We start from the raw sequence: 18,584 nt of genomic DNA on the forward strand, positions 1-18,584 counted from the left end.
AGAAACATTAGAGTATGCATCTACAACAGGTATCTATCTCTTTCTTTCAGGGTTATTCAACATGGCAATGAGAACAGAATGAGCGTGCAGAATGTAGCTATCATTTTCGGCCCAACATTACTCAAACCGGAGGTGGAGACAGCAAACTTCGCCGCTTACATGGTCTTCCAGAACCAGATTGTAGAGTTCCTACTCAATGAATTTGAGTCGATCTTCCACATGTGATTGACTTGAACTTGCACTGATTACAAAACCCTCTCAAATGAGCTCAGTCCAGTGACAGGGACAGTATATAACAGATCTGTGAAGGAAAGCCTCCACATTTTGCAGTAGGTTGTAAATAGAGAACAGTAGCATCTATGATTAATATATTAATATCACTGAAACAGAATTAAGGTTTTACGTGAGCAGGCCATTAAGGGTAATACACATTTTAAAACTGTATAGCTAAACGGAAGTTTTCTAAGAATATCAGAGCTTTCTTTTTAAATAGTTATCAGCTATTCTTGGTTTTTCTTGCTACAAACTGAACAGGTCAATTAAATAATAATGTAGTTTAACTTTGCTTTCCTGTGGTCTTTCGCTTTCTGTAGAATCGTGCAAAACACTGCAGGTTTTTACCCTATTCCTTTGGATTTGCAATGTGATAACAGATTAATAATATTAAATTACAACATTTGTTATGTTTAGGTGTCAATTTTGTTTTTTATTCTTCTTTTAATACTTGCATCTGTAACATAGAACTTTACAAAGAAAGTACTGCAGGCCTGTAACTGTAAATTGGAAATCCTAAGTTGTAAAACTTTGTACATTGTCATTAAAGCCACAATATTTTAGATTTTGTGGTATCAAAATATAGAATCTGAATTTGCACATAGATTAAGCATTAATGTTTTATATATATATATATATATATATATATATATATATATATATATATATATATATATATATATGTATAAAACTGGCACACTCATATAGTAATCACTGTAAGATGTCTGAAGGTGTGTGAATAGAGAAAAGGCATATTTATGCTGTACATTACCTGAAGAAAGCAAGCTTTTAATAAAGTAACTCTTTTATAAATTAATGCTTCATTTTATTTACTGTTTTCTCGATTTATTGTGTGCAATGCATTGGTGGATAGAAAAATGTTATATTTATTTTGTAATATTACAGATATTTAATAGCGTTGTTTCTTGCATAACGAACATTTGTATTGGATTTCTGATTTAAAAAAATATATATTGTGTTATTCCAATATACTGCCGAATGATGGCGTCACAACGCTTTTGTTTGAAAGAAGGAGGCATGCGCACGGAGTCGGGTGCGCTGATTGGTTAAATCTAGTGAAGGGGGCGGGGTTTTCATCTTTTGAAAATAACCGTGCTTCGCCCTTTGCCCGACAGACGCCATTGTTTGAGGAGTTTAGTGGTGATGTATTGACTAAAACTAGTTTATCAAAAATCTTATATTGTTCCAGAGAACAGATTATATAAACCGAAACGTGGATTAACAGTTACATAACACAGTAGGTAAGTTTAATGTATTTGTTTTATTATTATGTCCGTGTGTTGCTTTTGGAAAGTGAACACGTCAATGCGTCACGGAGTTAAACATTCAGAAAACTCGAGTATATTTGCATCCAGTGTTTTTATAAGCGTGTTTTTGATGATGACGAGTATAATGGTTTGATGTTAGGAATGGCACAGCGTGTTGCTGTGAGCGATGGAGCTGCTGGATCCAGACGGACCTCTCGGGTTCGAGTGGCGGTTCGGCTCAGGCCCTACATGGAGCCGCAGGATGAGAAGAGAGAAGGGCCCTGTGTTAGGGGTTTAGGGCCCCAGAAATTGGAGATCATCAACTGGAGGAACGCCACTGAGACGCTTCAGTACCAGTCAGTCATGATCCTTCAAGTTTGCACTTTGAGTGTTTCTGTCGCCTTCATTATTGAGCACTTTAACAGGTCATGGTCTCTGTGCAGTAGATCATGATTTGGTAGCTGGTGCTGATATCAAACTTCTCTCGATTAAAATCCTCTGGCTCTAAACATGCCTGTGTGGATTATCATGAAGAGAAACACATATAAAACACTAAAGAAGAAGGCTTTTACTGTTTACATTACCGATTTGAGTTGATTTAAGTCCATTTTGAAGATAATTTAATAAAACAATATTTAATAGTGGTTTCTTTCCTTCCTCAATGGATTTGATTCTCAAGGTGTGTTTTTAACATTTGAGATTATTTTTTCTAATTTTATAAAAATCATTTCCAGCCAGGTGCTTTTTTTTTTTTACTTTAACTTTTGACGCGATTTTTCAACCGCATTGAGCTTTATTTATTGGTACGTTACGTTATGTTTGTCTGCAGGGTTTTTTAAGATGATTGCATCTTTTTTTCTTTTCTTTTTTAAGGACAAATTTATAGCATAAAATGTTTAATACATGCAAAATAAAATACTTTTATATTTATAGGTCCCCTGACATGAAAATTTCACGAGTTTTTTTAACATTTAATATTAACATTAATACCTCAGGAAACATGAAAAAAAAAATAATAATCCACATCATGGGACCTTTAAAGGGTTAGTTTGCCGAATTTGCAAAATTATGTCATTAATAACTTACCCTCATGTTGTTCCAAACCCATAAGACCTCCGTTTATCTTTGGAACACAGTTAAAGATATTTTAGGTTTAGTCCGAGACCTCTCAGTCCCTCCATTGAAATTGTGTGTACAGTCTACTGTCCATTTCCAGAAAGGTAAGAAAAACATCATCAAAGTAGTCCATGTGACATCAGAGGGTCAGTTAGAATTTTTTGAAGCATCGAAAATACATTTTGGTCCAAAAATAGCAAAAACTACAACTTTATTCAGCATTGTCTTCTCTTCCGTGTCTGTTGTGTGAGAGAGTTCAAAACAAAGCAGTTTGTCATATCCGGTTCGCGAACGAATCATTCGATGTAACCGGATCTTTTTGAAACGGTTCACTAAATTGAACTGAATCGTTTTAAATGGTTCGCGTCTCCAATACGCATTAATCCACAAATGACTTAAGCTGTTCACTTTTTTTAATGTGGCTGACACTCCCTCTGAGTTCAAACAAACCAATATCCCGGAGTAATTCATTTACTCAAACAGTACACTGACTGAACTGCTGTGAAGAGAGAGATGAACACCGAGCCGAGCCAGATAATGACTCGTTCACGAGTCAAGAACCGTTTCTGTCAGACGTGTCCGATTCGAGAACCGAGGAGCTGATGATACTGCGCATGTGTGATTCAGCGTGAAGCAGACCGGCACACAGGGCATCTGAACTGAACTGATTCTTTTGGTGATTGATTCTGAACTGATTCTGTGCTAATGTTATGAGCCCAGGTAAACCGAAGGCTTGCAGTCATCGCCAATGACGCCATTACGTCGAGCGCAAAAGAACCGGTGAACTGTTTTCTTCAACCAGTTTATTGAATCGAACTGTCAGAGAGAACTACTGGTGATCCGAAAACCAATGCAACCGGTTCTTGACTCGTGAACGAGTCATTATCTGGCTCAGCTCGGTGTTCATCTTCAGTTCTCTCTTCACAGCAGTTAAGTCAGTGTACTGTTTGAGTACATGAATTACTCCGGGATATTGGTTTGTTTGAACTCAGAGGGAGTGTCAGTCACGTTAAAAAAGTGAACAGCTTAAGTCATTTGTGGATTAATGCGTATTGGAGACGCGAACCGTTTAAAACGATTCAGTTCGATTTGGTGAACTTTTTCAAAAAGATCCGGTTACATCGAATGATTCGTTCGCGAACTGGATATCACTAACTGCTTTGTTTTGAACTGTCTCACAACAGACACGGAAGAGAAGACAATGCTGAATAAAGTCGGTAGTTTTTGCTATTTTTGGACCAAAATGTATTTTCAATGCTTCAACTAATTCTAACTGACCCTCTGATGTCACATGGACTACTTTGATGATGTTTTTCTTACCTTTCTGGACATGGACAGTAGACCGTACACACAGCTTCAATGGAGGGACTGAGAGCTCTCAGACTAAATCTAAAATATCTTAAACTGTGTTCCGAAGATAAATAGAGGACTTACGGGTTTGGAACGACATGAGGGTGAGTTATTAATGACATAATTTTCATTTTTGGGTGAACTATCCCTTTAAGTGTTTTTTTATTATTGTAGTCTTGGAACTATTTATTTTTGCAGTGATTAATTTAAACTGTAAATTGGTTTGTAGGTTTGATGTGTTTCATGGTGAACAGTCCACACAGCAAGAGGTGTTTCTGACCTCGGTCAAGCCCATCCTCCCTAACATCCTTCATGGTCAGAACGCCAGTGTCTTTGCTTATGGACCCACTGGAGCAGGTATGACTCTTTCCTCTGTGTCGTCTTTTCCTCTGCAGGTGATATTCCTATTCTGGGTGTCTGTGTGAGATTTTCAGGGCCGGTTAACTTTTGAAAATGGTTTTCAAAGTGCATGTTGTTAACAGTGATATCGTTATCTCAGTGTAAACCATGACATTTCTGTATGACATTCCTTTAGTAACTCGTGCGATGTGATTATTATGAAGTGCCGTTATATTGTCAATTCACAATTTAGAGACTCCTGTTCATTTCTTCAGGAAAGACCCACACTATGCTTGGCAGTCAAGAGCAGCCGGGTGTTATTACCAGAGCCGTGAAGGAGGTCTTCAGACTGGTTGAAGCTCAGAAAAAGGATCTGGATGGTTGGGAATACTCGGTTGGGATGTCTTACCTCGAGATCTACAATGAAAAGGTCAGAGGTTTTGAGAAATTTTATTTCCGTGTGTTTTCAGCAGCCATTAGTCCAGTCTTAAGTGTCACATGATCCTTCAGAAATGCTTATTTGTCACTTAAGAAATATTTATCAATTGTTGAAAGTTTTTGCTGGTTAATATTTCAGTATAATTTAAATAGGAACAAGGGAACATCTCTTATTTGAAATTCTACTTTATTTGAAGCATATTCTACATTTTCATTATTTACCTTACTGTCAATTTTGATTAATGCTTCCTTGCTAAATAATAGTATTAATAAAAAAAGCTTACCTCAAACTGTCGAAAGGTATTCTAAGTATAAATATACACGTGCACATGTAACCCATTTCGGTGGCAGCTGCTCTGGAGTATTGATGTACTTTGTGTCTGTAGGTGCTGGACCTGTTGTCCCCGGGTTCCCAGGACCTGCCCATCCGTGAAGATAAGGACAGGAACATCCTCATTCCCGGGCTAACACTCACACCACTCTCATCCTTTACCGATTTTGACACTCATTTTATCCCTGCGAGTCTAAACCGCACCACGGCCTCTACGAAACTCAACCAGCGCTCCAGCCGCAGTCATGCTATCCTCCTCATAAAGGTTTGAACCTGCGCACTTCTCTTCATTCTAGCTCTCCTTTAGCACTTTAACAGGTCCTGGTCTCTGTGTGGTAGACCATGATTTGGTAGCTGGTGCTGAAATGAAATCTCTCCATCAAACAAATACCACAGACTTTTACAGTGTCTGCTGGTTGTATTTGGGAGAGGGAACACTAGTCATAAAAATAAAATGTACTTTATTATACAGAATTTCTCAAAATTTGGTTGACTTAATCAAAAGTAGGGCATTACACTTAATTTATTTGTGCGTTAGACTAGTGACTAAATATTATAGCACAAAATACTGCTAGTTAAATATGAAGTCTGCATCTAGGGCTGTGACGGTGGCTGATTTTTACCACCGCGGTAGTCATGGACCAACAACCGCCGGTGGCACGGTGTTTGAAAAAAAAAAAAAGAAGAAAAAAAACGTATATATGTATAAATATATTAGTGTCAAAATTTGCTCGTTAACGAAGACGATAATTTTTTTTCCAGTTTAACGTATTCAAATTATTTTACGTAGGGGCGGGGATGGCCACCCACTCACAACTGCTGCTTCCGTCACTTTTTCTCAAGACAAGAAGTGAATTTATTCAGTCGCAGAATGACTGAACAGGAGACATTTCAGACACGCACTCCATTTCACTTTATTATCAGGTGCAAGTTAAGCGAGCGCGGACGGTCGTGCTCAAAGGCGGCGCGCGCTTCCTTTGTGCGTATCCTTTCATATCAAACTGCGAAATAAACTATGTGCAAGCAGTGTCGTGGTCAGTTAATTCATGGAATTACCAAAAAAGGTGATTAAGGCTGACTTAAACTGTGCATGCATGTAATAGATTTTATATATATATTATATACAGGGTATATTTATATGTATGCACGTCTAGAAATCAGCCCAGCACTGTCTCACTCCTCTAACACATCCTATTTAACTCGTCAGTTCGTGTTTGAGCACTTCTGTCAGTGAACGCCACCTGCAAAACACTAAAATAAATATCAAAGAAATAATTCAGTTAAACAAGAAAGTAGCCTAAATAAAAGTTAAATACCCCCTATCTAATGGACGCGAGCGACGCAGCGCGACAAAATACTCATTATAATCAGTGATGCTACACTGGATGCAGCACAACATGACATGATAAATCCCCGTCCGGTCTGTGATGTAGGCTACTGACACTGAGTTCAAATGTCCTGTATAGACACTAGACAGACTAAACCTGTCTCAACGCGGTTGTGTTGCGTCCGGTTTACTTTTCCGCCACCAAGCAAGCTCAATAACTAACTCTTCATCTGAACGCGCTCTCTTTGAAATAGGAATCGTTGCCATATTTCTTGTTACCATCGTTTATTCATCGCTGTCTCGTTTGTATTTGGCCAGTTTGGAGAAAGCCTCACCAAACCTGACCAGCCAGCGTTTGCGATCACGAGAACTTGTGCAAACGCTGATGGGTCACATGAATGCAGATGACTTCAGATCGGTGATGCGGTATTTGCTTTCCCAACAAGATCCATCGCCCAACACTAAATTAATTTGCTGAATGCATAAACTGTATTTTCCTGCACTCAAATCTGCATATCTAAAGGAAACGCTGTGTTTGAGGTAATTTGTTAATAACCCTAGACTTAGAATTTGCAACTATTACAGTTATTACACTTATATACAAAACTTTTTATTATGCTTGCTATAGAGTTTGTGACGTCACGTGCACTACCGCCGGTGGCAGTAGACAACCGCGGTAGCAACCGACCACGGCGGTGACGCGGTTGTCACGGCAACCGTCACAGCCCTATCTGCATCAATAAAAAAAAACATCAAAATAAGTTATAGCTGCAGTACAATAGAATGTGTGTGTCAAAATAATAATAATATAGCTCATTATATTATTTTTTAAGAAATGGCAAATTTAGTTGGCCATGTTTTCATTTAAAACGCAAACCTCTGATGGGCAGCACTTTGTTTGCCAAAAAATTAAAGGAATTGTTCAGGTTTCATTTAATTAAATGCATTTTATAGGCCACTGTTATTATAAAAGTTTATTAAAACAGAATCCAGAAAAATTAGAGCAGAGTTTGTGCAAAAATAAAACTGACTTTATTGGGTCCTATAAAGTTACCAGTCCTCTTCAAAAGACTAACAATCACATAAATGCATTTGTTTTTCTCTCAGGTAGTGAAGTCTCAGCGTGGGCCGCCACACAGACAACAAACAGGAAAGCTGTATTTAGTTGACTTGGCTGGATCAGAAGACAACCGGCGCACAGGAAACCAGGGCATCCGTCTGAAAGAGAGTGGAGCCATCAACCTGTCCCTCTTCACCCTCAGTAAAGTGGTGGACGCTCTGAACACAGGGGCTGGGGGCCGCGTGCCCTACAGAGACAGTAAACTCACCCGTCTGCTGCAGGACTCTCTGGGTGGTTCGGCCCATTCGGTCATGATCACAAACATCGCGCCGGAGTACAAATACTACTTTGACACCTTCTCAGCCCTTAACTTCGCCGCCAAGTCTAAGCAGATTGTCAATCGGCCCTTTGTCAGGGAAACCGTTTTGGCTCCTACGATTAGTGAGCAGTGCAGTATTATTATTATTCTATTTCTCTAGATGATAATGAAAGGGTATGTGGTGATAATTTTACCCCTTCACTCCTAGCTACTGTAAAGAGAACCAGAGAGGAACAGGAGGCTGGAGGTTCTGGTGAGCACCAGAACAAAAAGTTTAAAGAGGGAAAGAAAGCTGAACAGTCTCCATCACCTCCTATACATCCACACAGGTACGACAGCTTGCTACAACAGGTGAACTAATTTATTGTCCGAGCACTTTAACAGGTCGTGGCTTTGTGCTGTAGGCCATGATTTGGTAGCTGGTGCTGAAAGGAAAGCTCCCTATAACAAAGACCACAGGCTAAATGTGCCTAACTGGACATGAGTAGGGAGGACACATGTACTGTAGTGCTGGACGATCAAGCCATAATTCTGAATAGCTTTCAAATTAATTTCATTTCGCACTGGGGTACATGAGTTAACCCACGAAAAGTAAAACTAATATATCAACCATAATATTAAGTAATTTAAAATTGCTTACCGTTATTTTTAATCAACAAGATTTTTAATTAATTCTTTTATTCAGTAAGGCTGCATTAGTAAGATCAAAGGTCACAGTAAAAATACATTTTATCATATTAGAAATAGTTCCTATTTCAAGTAAACTAATGTTTTGAACTTTGTACTCCATAATATGTGCAATATAAAACTAATTTTAAGGTGCCATTTCCACAAAAATATTAAACTGTGCTTTTTTTTTGCGTTAAGAAATCTTTCTTGAACACTAAATGGTGGGATTTATAGTTGATATTGATATTATATATTTTTTCCTTCACAGTGTTGCTTAGAAGGTGCACTAACTGTGCGTTCACACCGCCGGCGTCGAGAGCATCAAAAATCACTCTTGCCGCTCTGCTCACGACGCTGCAGAAAGATTCATGAGTGCTCAGACGCTCTGACGTAGATTGAATGCTTATTTTGAATTTAAAGCGGCGCAAAGCAAACAAGCTTTCAAACAATCTTGTGCAGACTAACCACAAGGAGGGTAATGTTATAAGTTAACCTCTTTTTGATGAAAAGGCAAAATCAATGTACTCGACTCTCAAAAAGAAACAAAGCAACCTCTTCATCCAATTCACTTCCCCTTCTGGAGTTCTCTCCACCGCTGGACAGCTGTGCCAATATTTACGCGGGACCTATCTCTTGACTGATTGTAGCCTTTCGTTTTAATGTTTTGTTCCTCTGAAATCAGTAATCTATAGTCAATCAACTCATGTCCGTTTGGTGCACTGTCTTCTCCGTATCATTACTAGACACGCCCCTTACTGCTGAATTGCCGTGAGTTTGTTTTGGGACTCGGTCTGAAACTGATCAAAAGCATTTTTCAGAAATCGGTTATTGCACCTTTAAAATATCTATCTATCTATATATGTATATGTGTGTGTATATATGTATATATACGTATATATGTATGTATGTATGTATATATATATATATATATATATATATATATATACACGCATGCATACATATGAATCTTATGCTGTCTGGCTGGTGTAAATGTGCTTAAAGTTGAAATGTTTTTCAGTTCACCTGATTCATCGGTTCTGGATAGACTCCTGGCCCTGGAGAAGATGATGATGGGCTCTGCTGAGAGGGAAAGACTCAACCTGCTCAAAACTGTAGCACAGTCCCGTAAAGAAATACAGGTATCGTACACACTCTTTCAATATTTGCAACTCTCTACATTGCAAGTAAATCACTTGCATATGCAACTAAATCTTATTCTGGGTGACTAAATTATTAACTACCGTTAGCCATTGGCTAATAGATTCTTAGATGTTACTCACCAGTATGTGTGTGAGAGGCTAATTAGCTTAACATTAGGGCTGTCAAAAACAATTGAGGAATTTTGAATATTTGTTGAATTTAAAAATAAAATCCACATTTTAATGCAAAAACATTGCATTTGAATTTTAGGTCTGCGTCAGCCGTCAGACAGCCTTATCAGTGGCACACGAAATGTGACAATGTAAGAGTCATTGCATTGTAATGCTTTTGTTAGCCTATCCAGTTGAACCCAGTAGATGCGGTGCTGCTACAGTGTTCATTCAGTATATTGCGGGAAACGAGAGCATCAGTGTGGAGATGTTCAACTTTTAAAAAAACATGTCTCAAGACTTTTAAGGTGATTTTCCCCATCCCACTGTATCTCATGGTTTTAATTGAAGGTAGCCTACTTTTGTGATTTGGTTTTGGTCCTTTGAATTAAAATATACATATATGTATGGTGCTGGGGTTTTTTTTCTTTGTAATTGTTTAAGCAACTTATGCTTTGAATGTGAATTAATGTTCATCTGGATAAACAGTGCATTATCTCATTATCTAGGTTTGTAACGTAAATAATTTATAAACCTTTGCCAACACGGGAGAATACATCAACCTATGACTAAATATGTCATGTATTGTGCATCGCGATTTCAAAATAAATGTTTCTGCATGTGGCTAAATATAAATATTTTATGGATTTAAACTTTTTTTAATCACGCTGTAAAGTTAGTGTACATGACCTACAGTTTCACATAATCTCATGTTAATCTTGAGTACCTATAGAGTAGTACTGCATCCTTCATATCTCCAAAAATTCTTTAGTTTTATCATATTAATAAAAGAAAAATACAGCTTTCTGATTCTCTCTGGAAAAAGCCGAGCTCCTGGAGGCGTGCAGTCACTGAAATGACGAGAACACACAAATGCACTTGCTACACTCCCTTGCTGCCCCGGAAAAACAAACCGTATCCACTGTTCATGTAACGCTTGGTAGAGCCCTGCGCGGGACTGTTTTCCTCATCCCGCGCCCGCCGAATTTCTGACTATTACCGCCCACTCCCGCAACGTATGTTACACTCCCGCCCGCTCCCGCAATATGTATGTCCACTACCGCCCGCACCCGCAAAACTCTGAGAATTTATTCCCGCACAATAATAGAGATGCATTGATTTTTGTGTCTTCTCCCGTCCCGCAGGAAAAAAAAACACGTATTTGTATTAATATTATTAAAGAGTAACTAAACCCTAAACCAACTTTTTTTAGTTAATGATCTATAAGAATGGGGCTTTATTAGTGCTGTTCATAGATTCGAGTAACTTTTTTGACATTTGAGTATAAAGTGTTTTAATTCTACAATATATGGTGTAAAAACGTGTGAGTGCTGCCCTCTTCAGGTTAAACGGTGGCTACTGCAGTTGATTTTTCCTATTGGATGTTGCGGTGGCAAGTGACGTAAGCGGTGGCAGGTGATGTAAGCGGTTTCCAGCTCACCACGCCCCTTGGTACGAGCTACCACGCCCTTGGCAGTATAAAACCATCAAAATCACTGTAGTGAGTCAGGAGCTGGAATTGCGAGTATTGGTAACGACCAGGATAGACTATTATAGCATCTCTTAAGCATAGCAATTATATAGTTATTTAGATCTTCAAGTTAGCGTAGATTTATCTGTATTTAGTACAGTGGTCAGGATGGTACGTATGTGTAGTGTTGCTGGTAGTAACAGCACTGCTGGACTGCATAGTTTACCAGCAGACTTTAAAATTAAGCGCCAGTGGTTGCATGCATTTGGCCTGGAAGACCGCAAGTTCCTGCCTAGAGCTCGAGTGTGCAAACTGCGTTTTACACGGGATTGCTTCTCCAACGCAATGGAGGTGGAAATTGCCTTCTCCACACAGCTCGCGCTGAAAAGCGACGCGGTGCGGGAGGTAAGACCGCAGTTTGAGCCAGCGGCTCGAATTGATATGAACACACCTCGACACCCTCCACTTTAGGTGAAAGTGGGGGAGAAAAGTCCTCTACTTCAAATGATCGCTCTGTTGCAAAGCTACTTGCGTCATTACAGTCACTCTCCATTTTAGCGTCTCTGACAGCAGCTGTCAAACAATCCATCACTGCGAGGCTCAGGATCACGCCGCACTTGCTCAGCCCCGCCCTAGGTTCGTCCCCTCTATCTCCGCTGTGATCTGCCCACTTTTCAACATTTTTCAAATATTGTCAGTGGGTGGAGTCAGGCTCTGAGCAGGGGTTTAGTTACACTTTAAAGAGATTCATGGGGTTGTTTCGTTTCCCTGGCCTGCATGTAAAAAAAAAAAAAAAGACAAAACACAATACATTCAAATATAATTTAGTTTTTATCAAAAACTTTGCACATAAAAAGACTGCTTTGCAAAAAAAATATACATAATATGATAAACTAGGCTACATGAAAAACAGCAGTTTTACAATTATTAGCCAAATGTCGCAGGTATTCTGTTTGAAAAATACAAATAAGAATAAAAACATTCAAACTTAAGCAGCCTGCTCAATAACACTGGCATCATCACGCCTCTTGACCTAATTAACAAATGGCAATGAGGGGCTGTGCTAAAAAAAAAACACTAATAAATAACATAAAATAAACAACGTTAACGAATGAATTTAACAAATCAATCACTTTGCAATATTGCTGTGGAGGAAGAGAATGTTGCTGATCGACTGCGGTCCCAATCCCGTGCGTCTCTGAGATATTCAGCCATTTCATCATCGATCGGCTTTGGCACTGAAGCAACGGACGCATCGTCTTCCCACAATTGAGAAACTTCTCCAAATGTCAGACTTTCCTTGCTTAGCTTTTGTGCTGTAAATACCTCGTTTGAGGTTCTTTTCTACATCTATTGACATCTTCTCCATCATGTCGCTAGGCAACCTCCCTATCCCGCGGTGGGTTTTTTTTAGCCGCCCATTCCCGCCCACAGCAAAATTCAAACCGCCCGCTCCTGCGAGATTTGCGTTGGGTCTCGCGGGACCCGGCGGGACTCAATCCCAATGCAGCCCTCTAACGCTGGGTTCTTTGGGAAGCTGAACATGGTAAACTTTCCCTCACACCCAAAAACACACTTATTTGGAGACATTCTCGAACAAATCCTATGCAGTGCTGCCAACAATCTCCCGATGAAGCGCGTTGATGTGCGCGGTCTTGCTCTCCTCTGGTCAACGTGTGCGTGGGTGTGCTTTTCCGAGAGAAAAAGACATATTTTGTCATTGAAAATTTCTTAAATAGTCAGAGGTGTAAAATACTTGAGTAATTTTACTTGATTATTGTACTTAATATTATTTTGGGGGATTTGTACTTTACTCAACTACAATTTAGACTGACTCTTGTACTTGTACTTCATTACATTTCTTAAGAAAAAAACAGTGCTTTTTACCTCTTACCATTTTATCTTAAAGTACATTATATTTTTATTTTATCTTATGCACGTTAAATATGGTAAACAGAAGGTCAAACGTGTGTGCCTCACATGAGAACTAATGATCATTGTTTTCATGCAGCAAACACACATATTTCTACTTCAATTATGACTATCATCAGGTAAATGTCTGGCTTCAAAAGTTCACCATCAAATCTGAGGAAGCATATTGAGGTAGCAAAGTTGCATTTTCCCGCCCTTAAAAGTTTATTCATTATTTGTTCTGTTTTGATAGAGCCATTGGCTGTGTAATATATTAGCTGAATGCACCAACTTGAGTGCAAATAAAATCAGTGATGAGAATTTAAATACAATTAATATTTTTGTGGGATTTTATTTTTATTAGATGTTACAAATCTCCCAAAAAAGTGTTTAAATAAGCATTAAATGCTAAATTAATTGTAATTCATGTTTAGTAATGTTCTTACCAGGTGGTGGATAAGTTGTATTTACAATGTCATTATATGAATCATGAAGTAGGAATAAGGACTGTCAGTGAATATTTTTTAATCTTAATAATTAAATGCTTTTCTCATTAATCGAATTAGTCACAAATAATTATTTATCAATATTTGCTAAAAAAAAAAACTCTAAAAGCCCCAAATAAACATTTAAAAGATAAATTGTCCTTTTAGACAGTGACGTTGAATAGACAGCACAAATAAAGTGGTTTTTAAAACGTTAACGTTGTATGTTTTAATTCTATGACTCTTCTCATTAATTCAACACATTCTTGTATTCTGTCTGGAATATATTTCTAGCCTCTCCATCACATCTTGATCTTCAAAGGGATAGTTCACCCAAAAATGAAAATTCTCTCGCCATTTACTGAACCTCTGTCATTCCAGATGTTTTATGACTTTCTTTCTTCACATGAACACAAGCAAAGATTTTTAGTCCATATAATCCAAGGGGACAGGACCACTTCAGAAACCACACAAAGTGAACATGACAGTCAATATTAAAATATTGGTATTTGTATTTTTCTTACATATCGTTTCACTTAAGACAGTGATTCATTAAGAGGGGTTGCATGAGTTACGGTCATATTCTCTTTGTGTATAGTTTTTGAAGTCTCATTTTTGGATGTCCCATACACTTGCATTATATAAAGAGAATTTTTTTCCCCCTAAAACTCTTAGATTGTGTTCATCTGATAAATAAAAGTCATAGGATGGCATGAGGGTGGAAATGGAGTTTCCTTTTAATCCCTTTCCCTGTATTTTTATTTTTATTTATTTTTTTATAATTGTTTTGGTGTTCCGTTGGGTTTCATTTTAATTGTTGTTGTTGAACCAAATATACATGTTTGACCTGTTCCATTTGCATTTTTTTCATTCTCTCCCTTTAACCATTCCTCTGTATTTTCTGTCAGAAAAAAAGTACTACTTTTTTAATACTTGAGTACAATTTAAAGTTGTACTTTTTACTTTACTCAAGTATGATTTTGACCAGATACTTGTACTTTTAACTGAGTAAAATATTCACTGAGTACTTTCACTTGAGTAAAAAATTTTTTTACTTTTTACACCTCTGAAAATAGTATTCAAATATTGCCTTGAAGTGAACCAAGTATCTGTATTTGGTCTCATCTGGTGAGCTAAGTGTATTTTCACACCCCTAGTGTTGATAAACTGTGATATAGCTCATAATTTTCCAATTGTATGATATAGCTTTCATTCTTCAGGTCAACCATATATTCATGAAAAAGAAAATCAGTTTGAATAAAGTAAGCAGTATCTTTGCCATAGTCTCCTTTCAAATGTTAAAGTTGCCACAGTCATTGCTTGCTGCGCATGTGCTGCCCCGCCCCCGGAATTTTTAATATTTTTTTTTGCTTTAACCCCTGTATAATATATATTTATTTATTTGTTTGTGTGTGTAAAAGTATATTAGTCTGGCGACTAAACTAAAAAAAATTTACTAGCCAATGGCGATTATATCAACAAGGTGTGCATAGAGGGTTGATTTGGCTCTATTGCTTCGTCAGAACAACATTTCTATCTCAATTTCCGTGAATTGAAAGAGTTTGAAAAATGCAAGCCTATCATCATAGCAGTTTCTCTGAAATAAGCAGCAGGGAGACACACATCCTTCCTGCTTGTAGTGAATTCATCAGATTGGGCCAGATTACTAATACCAGCTGCAAACTGTACTTGAGTGCTCAGTTTGGAAGACCTCTTCCCATCAACCAGTGGGTGATTTCAAATATGTTCTGCTGTCTTCCCATAGATGTTGAAGGAGAAACAGAAGGAGCTGGAGGACAAAGCAAACAAGTTTAACAAGCAGAATGAGAACGAGTCCAAAGATGCACTTCTCTTTAAGACAGATCTTCCCCTACTGCACAGAAAACAGTCTACAGTCGCCAAACCACGCAAACAGCAAGCGGTTGTCACACCATTACAGGGTAAGTTGTGGTTAACTTCATCCTTCTAGTCCTCCTGAGACACTTTGTGCATGAGAACGCAGTATTGATTTAAGTGGTTTAGTGTTTAATTACCCTTTTTTCCTGCTCTTTCCTCTCTGCCTGTTGACTTGTGCTGTTAGTATGCTGTACGTTTCTGTGATGCTACAGTTGCTTTGTCCTTCAGGGCTCAAAGCTTTCCCGCTCTGTCCCCGCTCTCATCCTGCTTCTGTCAGCTTCTGTGCTTCCAGATGGAAAACTGAACCGATACATTTAAGAGTGCATTTCCTGGAAATCAAAATTTAGCAATCGTTCACCCAAAAATTACATTTCTTTTGAAAATTTGCTGGCCTGAGGGCCATTCAAGATGTTAAGTTTTTCATCATCAGAAAAGATTTGGAGAAATTTTAGCATTCCATCTCTTGTTCCCCAATGGATGCTCTGCAGTGAATGGGTGCCGTCAGAAAGAGGGTCCAAAGAGCTGATAAAAACATCACAATCCACACCACTCCAGTCAATCCATTATTGTGTTGTGAAGCCGAAAGCTGCATGTTTGTAGAATATGCACAGATCAAGCACCGTTTATAAGCAGAAACCGTTTTGTGAGAGACAACTGGGGATGGACTTTTTCAACTGGAGTACTGGATGATGAACTAATATTTTGATCAGAAGCAACTGTTTAAAGTTAGTATGTCTGAATTCTGGATTTGTTTTGTACAAATATGCAACTTTTCAGTTCAAGAGCAAGTGATGTAATGCTAAATTTCTCCAAATCTTTTGAAGAAGCTACAAACTCATCTACATCTTGGATGGCCTGAGGTTGAGTACATGTACAGCGAATTTCATTTTTGATTAACTATTCCTTTAAGCACAACATTTCAGCCATTTCTTCCTGTCCAAACACATCTCAGTCTCTCAGGTGCAGCCCTTGCAGCAGTGTGCTGTGGTGTGTAAACCCTCTCAGTTCTTGGATAAGAAGAAGAAACGTGTCCAAACTGAGGTCAGTGTGCTGCTGGTTGTTCTTTACACGTGCATAATACAAAATATAATAATAGTGCTCTGACCAGGAGATTTGGGTCCTATAAAATAATTTAGAAAAAAAATGATGTATTGGGCCGTTTTGCTGCCTGGTGAAGAAGTAAAATCATGTTATGACAGTCATGGCCAGTAGATGGCTGAAGTTTTCTATCCATCCAGTTTAATAACTACATATGCATTTTTTTTTTAATAATCTCTTTATGAACTTTAAGTTTGAACTCAATGGAGGGACAGAAATTTCTCCGGTTTCTTTAAAAGCTGTCAAGTGATGGTATATTGACCGTAACAGAGATTTTACTTGAACGTTTGACATGATTCAATAAGGTTTTCTGCTGCTAAGGTTGGTCAGGGGAAGGAGAACGGAGGTCCGGATCCTCCCTCAGCTGTTGACGTCAACTGGGAGTCCCATCTGGATTCAGCGTTACTAGAGCAGTCCAGGAGGAAGATCCTGCAGACGCTGAACTCCGGCTCTCTGAAGGATCTCAAGAGCCTGCAGCTGATCGGAGACAAGAAAGCTAAATTAATCATGGGCTGGAGAGAGATTCATGGGGACTTCACACAGGTAGAAGTCTGGCTCTTCACCTGTGATGTGCCAAACTTTGACATGAGGCTGATTTAATATTCAGGTTTCTCTTTATTTTCCTTGTGTGTAGGTGGAAGACCTGAAGCAGATCGAATGCATTACAGTTAAACGTTTCTCTTCTTTCATAAAGGTTTGTGGTTTGTGTCTGCTGTGGATCGTTTAATAATGTGTCTGGAGGAAAGCACACTACATTGTGATTTAGGAGTTTTCCTTTAATCACACACCATTTCTATTTTTTCTTTTCCCCCTCACAGGCCAATATTCTCAGCAGTATGGGAAAGTGAAGTGCATGAGACACTGTGCTGAAGAGGAGCATTTGAACACTTTTTCTCGTTTTTAAGATGTTCTTACAGATTTTAATGCGTGTAACATTTTGTACAGCTTTATTTTTCTGTGTATACTTGACTTCTTTTTTCCATGTTTTCTGTAATTTTTGAATACTATTTTTTCCTTTTTAGTATTTACTTTTTTTTTTTTTTTATGAACTTATGTATCATGTGGCACCAAATAAATGCCACCATCACTAAATGAAGTTCAGTGAGTTTTTTTTACATAACTAATTGGGTGTTATACTTTAGATTATTTGTTTTATAAAACCACTCGAGGTGAACCAGTAAATCTTCTGTATTCTCAAAATCATAATTTACAGAAATATAGGTTTGAGATCTGTGTGATGCTGTCAGTGATTCTCATAATTTTTTCATCTAAAAGGGAAACTACAAATGCATATGCAAGGTCAGCTGCAAATCTCTCTCTTCATCCCTCATTTTTCATTGAAGTGACATGACATACGGCCAAGTATGGTGACCCATACTCAGAATTCGTGCTCTGCATTTAACCCATCCGAAGTGCACACACACACAGCAGTGAACACACACACTGAACACACACCCGGAGCTGTGGGCAACCATTTATGCTGTGGCGCCCGGGGAGCAGTTGGGTTGGGGGTTCGATGCCTTGCTCAAGGGCACCTAAGTCGTGGTATTGAGGGTGGAGAGAGCGCTGTACATTCACTCCGCCCACCTACAATTCCTGCCAGCCCGAGACTCGAACTCACAACCTTTCGATTGCCAGTCTGACTCTAACCATTAGGCCACGACTTATGCATGTCTTTTGTAAACTCTGACAGTACAACCCGAATTCCGGAAAAGTTGGGACGTTTTTTAAATTTTAATAAAATGAAAACTAAAGGAATTTCAAATCACATGAGCCAATATTTTATTCACAATAGAACATAGATAACGTAGCAAATGTTTAAACTGAGAAAGTTTACAATTTTATGCACAAAGAGCTCATTTCAATTTTGATTTCTGCTACAGGTCTCAAAATAGTTGGGACGGGGCATGTTTACCATGGTGT

The 18,584-nt window shown here is 38.4% G+C and overlaps 2 protein-coding genes and 1 non-coding gene across 3 annotated transcripts in view; all 3 read left to right on the top strand.

The window, feature by feature from the left end:
- The window catches only part of LOC132121238 (rho GTPase-activating protein 27-like), a 28,364-nt gene extending 27,473 nt beyond the window's left edge, over nucleotides 1–891 (top strand). Inside the window, exon 18 of the mRNA XM_059530444.1 lies at nucleotides 51–891. Coding sequence (XP_059386427.1) covers nucleotides 51–225 — 175 coding nt within the window. The 3' untranslated portion in view covers nucleotides 226–891. The remainder of the gene's footprint in view (nucleotides 1–50) is intronic.
- Nucleotides 892–1,372: 481 nt separating this feature from the next.
- Nucleotides 1,373–17,753, top strand: LOC132121239 (kinesin-like protein KIF22). The gene is made up of 13 exons (XM_059530445.1): nucleotides 1,373–1,535; nucleotides 1,702–1,897; nucleotides 4,237–4,364; nucleotides 4,622–4,776; nucleotides 5,171–5,380; nucleotides 7,550–7,943; nucleotides 8,030–8,150; nucleotides 9,509–9,629; nucleotides 15,433–15,607; nucleotides 16,516–16,604; nucleotides 16,983–17,204; nucleotides 17,296–17,355; nucleotides 17,480–17,753. Exons 2-13 carry the CDS (start codon nucleotides 1,704–1,706, stop codon nucleotides 17,507–17,509), a joined length of 1,899 nt encoding a protein of 632 aa, XP_059386428.1. The 5' UTR covers nucleotides 1,373–1,535; nucleotides 1,702–1,703; the 3' UTR covers nucleotides 17,510–17,753.
- LOC132121767 (small nucleolar RNA SNORA30/SNORA37 family) lies at nucleotides 5,419–5,555 on the top strand. The gene has a single exon (XR_009426306.1). It is a non-coding gene; the product is annotated as a small nucleolar RNA SNORA30/SNORA37 family (small nucleolar RNA).
- Nucleotides 17,754–18,584: the final 831 nt, after the last annotated feature.

The sequence above is a fragment of the Carassius carassius genome, chromosome 39 (assembly GCF_963082965.1).
Source record: "Carassius carassius chromosome 39, fCarCar2.1, whole genome shotgun sequence".
NCBI lineage: Eukaryota > Metazoa > Chordata > Actinopteri > Cypriniformes > Cyprinidae > Carassius > Carassius carassius.